We start from the raw sequence: 7,304 nt of genomic DNA on the forward strand, positions 1-7,304 counted from the left end.
GTAGCTGGTGTTCTGTTGCAGTGTTAGGGATGACACTGGAGGATCTGGTCTTGAGGAACAGAAAGAGGAGAAGGTCTGCAGGCAGCCTACCTGGTTTTCTCTCCTCTCTTTTTTTTAATAGCCCACTTAGTCCTTTTAGTTTTTGTCTAGATATGCATGGGAATAGGTGTTATGTTTCAAACAGGGACAAACAGCTGAGGTGCTTATTAAACATATATATCAAAGTTGACTTGGCAGCCAGGTTCTCCCTGCATCCCACAGTCCTACGTCCTACCTGATATAAGGCCCTTCTGGCTGGCATATCTCACCCCCTACCCTGACATCTCCAGTTCAGGGGGCTGGGCTGTTCTTCCCTATATAACCTTTTTGGTTAGTGGCTTTCTGTGAAACTTTGGGCCTACTGGCTGCTGTACCTGGTTTCCCTCCTTCTCCTATCTCTTCCCACCCCCACCTCACATGGTACAGCTCTGGACTCTTGAAGATGTCTTGGCTTCTGTCTGTGCTCTCCAACATATCTATATTAACCCTTCACCTCCATCATACCTAGGAGCAGTGAGATCTTTTACTTTTTACTTCTTTACATTCAATAGAGCCATCCAGTGGAGCATGGGCAATGCATACCAGGGGATAAAACCATGAAGAAAACTGAGCCTTTCTTCCTCAGTAGCCATCAGTTACCAATATCTCCTCAGCTAGGGGTGACACCTTGTGAGTCTCTCTGCCATCTATACTGGAATGTTGATTTAGGCCAGCTTGATAGGACTTGTGTCCTACTTTTTAGTTGCCTTCATCTCCTGCCAAGGCCTTTGTATTACTGTAACCTTTCTAGCAAAAGCCTAACTGGCAGCCTTGCCCAATTTGCTCCAGTGCACATGGCAGTCAGGTGGAATACCACCTTAGTTTTGGAGATTGCTGACCCTCGGTCTGCACTCATCATGCTGTATTTGTTCCTGGAAAGACAGTGGAAACGTCTCCCCACTGTCTTATCTCAAAGTCTCAGACCAAGTTTTTTTTTTTTCCTTGAGACTCCAGAGAACTTAGCCAATATCAAATGGGCTACAGTTGTCTGTACCTTGCCAGAAGTGACATCAAATTCAAGCTTCTTAGGGTTCTTTCCTGTGTTTACTTTTAGTCTTCTCTCCAGGCCATAATCTTAAATGTTTGAAAGCTGAGATTTTCCTCTTTTTATTTAACTAAAAAAAGATTGAACATATTTAAAAGGTTCCATGTGATATTTTACTACATGTATTTATTATGCAATGTTAAAATTTGGCTAAAAATGTTTCCTAAAACATCAATTCTTTGTATTGAAAATACTAATCTTTTCTCCTAGCATTTTGAAATTATAGAATATTGTTACTAGTTATCAAATGGTGCAAGGCTGTGAGTTTTTTTACTTCTAGCTGTAGCTTTCTACCCAATGACCAATTTTCCCCCAACTTTTCCGTTTCCTTCCCCTCACAAGCCTCTAAATTTCAGCATTCTCTCAACTTGGATTCCAAGTGGTTTGCATTAGATAGATGGGTAAGATCACACATTTCTTAAGGGAAAAATGCCACATGTAGAAAGACTCTTACTCTCAGGGCAACTGTGCAGAGCAAAGCTCTCCTCTGCCTGCGGACACTGGGCATTGAGGTGGCATTACAAATCCACCTTGGCCTTCTAGGTCTGAGGGCAGACCCCAGGCTGGGATCTCAGCAATTCCTTTTGTTGGGCAGCATTTCTCTTTGGAAGACTTCTAGGTAATAGCTACTTCACTCCAAACCCTTATTTGTAACCCCTCTGCAGACCCTACAGAAGATAGACATGCTCAGGAATGATAATCATAGCCAAGCTGAAATAGTAAATAGAGATCCTAGGACAGGTGTTCTGCTGTTGCATACAAAGAACAGAGATCTATACCTCCCTTTGCCATACAGGTGTGGCCTCTTATGTAATTTCTATTTAGAGATGCTTATTCTCTATAGGAAAGTTTAAAGCTATGATTTGTGAACCTCTAATCTTTTGAGGTTTATTTTTATTGAGATTTAGGCAAATATTGTAAAGTAATCCTTTGTGATGGGTCCTTCTGCAGCAGTTTCTGTTTAATAATACTTTGCTTCTTTAAAAAAAATTTTCATTGTTACTTCCTTTGACTCTGTATTGCAAAAGCGGTGTTTTAGGTTGAAAGTCATATATTTAGTGCCAGAAATGTGCTTTTGAAATTATGAGTAAATATGAGTCAGTGACATAGGGCCTGCCTTTGGCTTGGAGGAATGCAGTGCTGTTTAGTTCTGAGACATTCACCATCAGGCAACTACTCCAGCTATTCGTGTTGACTTCAGAAACTTCTTGTTCTTAGACTGCATTTTAAATCTGACAAAGTTCACATGACATAGTATAAGACAGAGACTGTGTCTTTAAAGACATAGTAGTTATCATTAAGCTTATTTATTTTTATTTTATTTTATCAGTGTTTTCCCTTCACGTATATCTGCACATCCTAAGCATGCAGTGTCCATGGAGGCCAGAAGGCATTGGATCCTCTAGAACTAGAATTACAGATGGTCATGAGCCACCACATGGATACTTGGACTCGAACAGCAGCCACTGTTCTTAGCCACTGAGCCATCTCTTCAACCCTACTAAAATTATTTACACTGAAGGTTGTAGCTTATTAAAATTCCCTATTAATGGACAAGACTCTGGCTTTGTCTGTGTTAAGAATAAGCACTTAGTGACATCTTAGTACCTCTTCTCAAGTATCACTTGTATTTTTCAAAAATTTCTTGACATCATATGTACATTTTGTATAATATATTCATCTGCTCTGTGGCTAAGAACTGCCTGTCCATTCTTGTACTAGGTAGGTATTTCTTTCTAACACTCTCAAATTCCAAAAGAACATTTAAGATTTGTTTCTTGATTCAAGCCCAGTCTCTGACCTCTAATGTATCATTGAGTCTGCTCCTTACCATTCCTGCAGTCTCATTCAGGCTGCTAGCCCTTTACTCAAAACACAAACTTTAATTTGTCTACTAACAGAGAACAAGCCCATGTGCAGTTAAATATTACATAATTAGTACAGCATAGCAGTACTTGGTGAGCAGCATTTTGGTTCATTTATACCATTTGAATTGCCTATTCTAATATATTCCATAATGTTTTATACTTACCTTTCATAAAAATGTCCTGTTCCTCATATCGTCTATATGCCATTTATATCTTACATAGTATGTTACCCTCTTTCTTATATGTAGCTGCTTCTAGACTCTGATAGCTCATTGCCGATGGCTATACTATGCTTTTTCACACCTGATCCAGTGCTACTGGAAAAACTTCCAGAGAACCAATGCTTAATTGATTATTGAAGAAAATAATAAAGTAATAGACATTTATAATTTACTTTCTAATGGATTTGAGTAAAGTCATCAAATCCAACTTTTATTTCACTTAGCATTATACAAAAAAGAGAAAAGTATACAACTAACAATCACACTCATATATAAAATTTTCAAAAGTAACAACAGAAACTTTCCCACTTCACTGTTGTTTCACCACTGTATGATATCACTTTACCATGAAAATCCCTTTTCCAATGCAATGTCACATAATGTTTTAGTAAAAACAAAATAAGATTTTTCACTTTGTTACAAAATAACAAAACCAGTCCTAACCGGACAAGTGACAGTTACCTCTTTATACAGTTAACAGAAAGCATGGCACAAAGCACTGTTTAGTTAAACAAACATTTGAAAAGTAACAACAATAGCCTCCATTCTACTAATGTACAACAAGCCAGGAATGGGTACATTATGGTTCTGGTATACTATGAACCCTCTACTGATTAGAAGTCTGTTTTTCAAACACAACAGAACAGACTCACCTACATGTTAGAGGGCTTTTGGGATGCAGCCTTGGAAGGAATAGCCTTGCCTTGAACTCTCCTTCTTGGTACCCCTGCCTGATCTCTAAGAGCCAATTGGTAGAGATTAGGGAAGGCACTAGGGACCGTGCCATTGACCTTAGCTAAAACTTCCAGGACTTTCATCTTGGTGGTTTCAGCATGGGCTCTGGTTCCCCACAGGAACACGTAGCTTGGGGGATCACTGCCAGGTACCTGGTGGTACTCCAGGTAATTTTCCTGCACTAGATCTCTTATAAACTCCTCAGGTTCACCAAAGATCAAGTGCTTCTTCCCAGCATATACCCCCACTCCATTCAGAAATTGCCAGACCTCTTGCTCAGTGGCACGGTTACCCTTCATGAAGATCACACCTAGGATGGACATCAGGAGACCAGTCCTTGGCAATCCCCAATTACTACTCAAACTTCCCTCAGTGGAAAGACCCAGTTTGCCCACCAGCAAATAGGAATGGGTGTTGGGATCAATTTCCTTCAACTCAAGACCAAAGACTAATTCTAGGCGTGCAGAAGTTCTCCGGAGGATCTCAGGGAACTGTTCCTTATACTTCTTGTTGACTATTGCCACCATTTCACTCCTTGTAACTGCCTCTTTCATCTTAAACTTATCTAGCAGGAATTCTATCAGCACACTTGCCTTCCGCATGATAGGATCTTTAAGTGTGTGCTGAATGGAAGTCCCTGCCTGGGCACCATCTGAACTTTTCTTATCAGCAAGAACAGCAGCATTCCTAACACCTATACCAGAGCCTGTGCAGGACACACCTGCTCCAAAAGATCCAGGGGTTTTCACACTCTGAGGACCAGAACCACCAGGGAAGCTGGAGCCAACACTCTGGTCACCAGAAGAAGACCCTGCTTTCTCTGCAGTGGGCTGAACTTCTGGGACCTCCCTGCGTGACTGCTGTCGTTTTGCACGGGAGCGGCTCTTACTCTTTTGACCCCTAGGCATGATGACTGGGCTCAGGGATGAAGTAGAAGAGCTGACAGGCAGGAATCTGAAAGGATAAGAATGACAACCTGTAAGCATCACTGTACTACCAGGTATAGAATACCTTGGATGTAATGAAGACCTGTTTTTGCAGCTTTCCAGGAGAACATCTTTCTAGGAACATACCAGGACTCCCGGACTTGTGGATCAACCTCTTTTCTGCAAACCCTGTGGAGGAAATTAAAACTTGTTAAGCTACTGAATAAAAGTCTAGTTTCAGGCTTCCAAGACTAGGTTAGGTCTTTCCTTAGCTTTCCCTAGCTTCTAAGCAGACAGACAAACTTAGGCCACCATACAGGGCTAGAGGCCTGTACAGATAGATTCACTCAGGCCTTCATACAGGGGCAGAGACCTGTATTCACATAAACCCATTTAAACTGCCATGAAGGGATATAGGTCTGTCAGAAAGACACATTTAAGCTCCATGCAGGGGCAGAAACCTGTGCCCATAAAAAGCCACTTAGGCTGCCAGATACAGACAGAGGCCTGTAGAGAGAGAGAGAGAGACCCACTTAAGACTACCAGTGGAGGCATGTGTACACAGACCCACTAAGGTTCCCATACAATGGCCAAAGCTTGTGCAGATAGATCTGCTTAGGCTGCCATACAAGTGTAGAGACCTCTAGAGACAGACCAACTAAGGCCACCATACAGGGAACATATACCTATGCACTGACAAACCCAATTATCTTGCTAGAAAGGGAAAGAGGCCTATTCAAATATTAAGGCTACCATACAGGGACAGAGATCAATAGACACAGACCCACTAAGGGCACCATGCAGGGACAGAGATTTGTGCCAATTCTGTGCCCACTCTGTGCCCATACAAACCCACTTAAGCACCACAAAGACAGCAGAGAACACTGCAGACAGACCCACAAAGACCACCACACAGGGGCAGAGGCCTGTGCTCTGATGAACCCAATTAGCCTGATAGAAAGGGGAGGAGTCCTGTAGAGACAGAATAACTAAGAGCAACATAGAGGTGCAGACATCTTAGAGATAGACCACTAAGTACACCCAACATGAGTGGAGGAGACTTGTGCCCTTACAAACACAAGTAGCCTGCTAGAAAGGAGCAGGAGCCTGTTCAGATGTACCCACTAAGGCCACCATACAGGGGCAAAGACCTGTACCCATTCAACCCAGTTAGGGTACCAGATGGGAACCAATGACTACAGAGACAGACCCACTAAGGCTATCATACAGGGGCAGAGACTTGTACTCTGACAAACCCAACTAGCCCTCTCAAAAGGGGCAGAGTCCTGTGCAGATAGACCTACCAAGGCCGCCATATAGGGGCAAAGACCTATGCCTTTACACAGCCAATTAGGATACCACTGGTGGTAGTGGGTGATTCCTGTGCAGATAAACCCAGTAATGGCACCATACAGGTGTGGGAGAGACCTGTGCCCATACACACCTAGTTAGGCAGTCAGACTTTGGGCGTTATGCAGATAGACCCACAGAGACTAATACACAGGGGGAGAGACCTATGCCTGTACATATGCAATTAGGCCACCAGAGACTGAGTTAGGCAAGGCCTGTGCAGAAACACCCACTAAGGCTACCTACCAGACAGGGGCAAAGACCTGTTCCCATAAAACCCAGTTAGGGTACCACATAGGGGCAGGACATGTACAGACAGACCCACTAGGCCATCAAACAGGTACTGAGACTTGTACTCTGACAAACACAATTAGCCCTCTTGAAAGGGGCAGAGGCCTGTGTAGATAGACACACCAAGACCACCATACAGAAGCAGAGACTTATGTTCATACACACAAACTATTGGATAACCATAGAATGGTGTGTATGGAGGGGGAAGTAGCTATGTAGTCAGACCTACTAAGGCAATCATACAGGGGCAGAGGGTTGTGCTCTAACAAACCCAATTATCCCTCTAAAAGGGGCAGAGTCCTGTGCAGACAAACCTACAAAGGCCACCATACGGGGTGGTGACCTGTGCCCATACAACCCAGTTAGGCCTCCATAAAGGGGAAGGGCTTATAGAGACAAACCCACTAAGGCAACCAAATAGGAGTGGTGACTTATGCTATGAAAAACTCAATTAGCCCTTGCAAAATGTGCGGAGTCCTGTGCAGAGACCCACCAAGGCCATCAAACAAGGGCAGGGACCTATGTCTGTATTCACCAAATTAGGCAGTCAGGAGTGGAATTGGGTGAAGCCTTGCAGATAGACACACTAAGGCCACCATATAGGGCAGAAACATTTGCCCATACAACCCAGTTAAGCCTCCAGACAGGGGCAAGGCCTCTAGAGACAGACCCACTATGGCTACCTTATAAGAGCAAAGAGTCCTAAGAATATAAACCCACCAAAGTCACCATGCAGGGGTGGACATCTATGTCTGTACAAACACTACTAGGCTACTACAGGAGATTATGG

The 7,304-nt window shown here is 43.1% G+C and overlaps 1 protein-coding gene across 1 annotated transcript; it reads right to left on the bottom strand.

Annotated features, from left to right (window-relative positions):
• Window positions 1-3,865: 3,865 nt before the first annotated feature.
• On the bottom strand, window positions 3,866-4,870 carry LOC117694715 (melanoma-associated antigen B4-like). The gene has a single exon (XM_034485691.2). It carries the CDS (start codon window positions 4,853-4,855, stop codon window positions 3,866-3,868), a length of 990 nt encoding a protein of 329 aa, XP_034341582.1. The 5' UTR covers window positions 4,856-4,870.
• Between the last annotated feature and the right edge of the window lie 2,434 nt (window positions 4,871-7,304).

The sequence above is a fragment of the Arvicanthis niloticus genome, chromosome X (assembly GCF_011762505.2).
Source record: "Arvicanthis niloticus isolate mArvNil1 chromosome X, mArvNil1.pat.X, whole genome shotgun sequence".
In the NCBI taxonomy this organism is placed as follows: Eukaryota; Metazoa; Chordata; class Mammalia; order Rodentia; family Muridae; genus Arvicanthis; species Arvicanthis niloticus.

Coding starts and splice junctions, on each gene's coding strand:
- LOC117694715 (XM_034485691.2), bottom strand. CDS start 4,855: ATGCCTAGGGGTCAAAAGAGTAAGAGCCGCTCCCGTGCAAAACGACAG.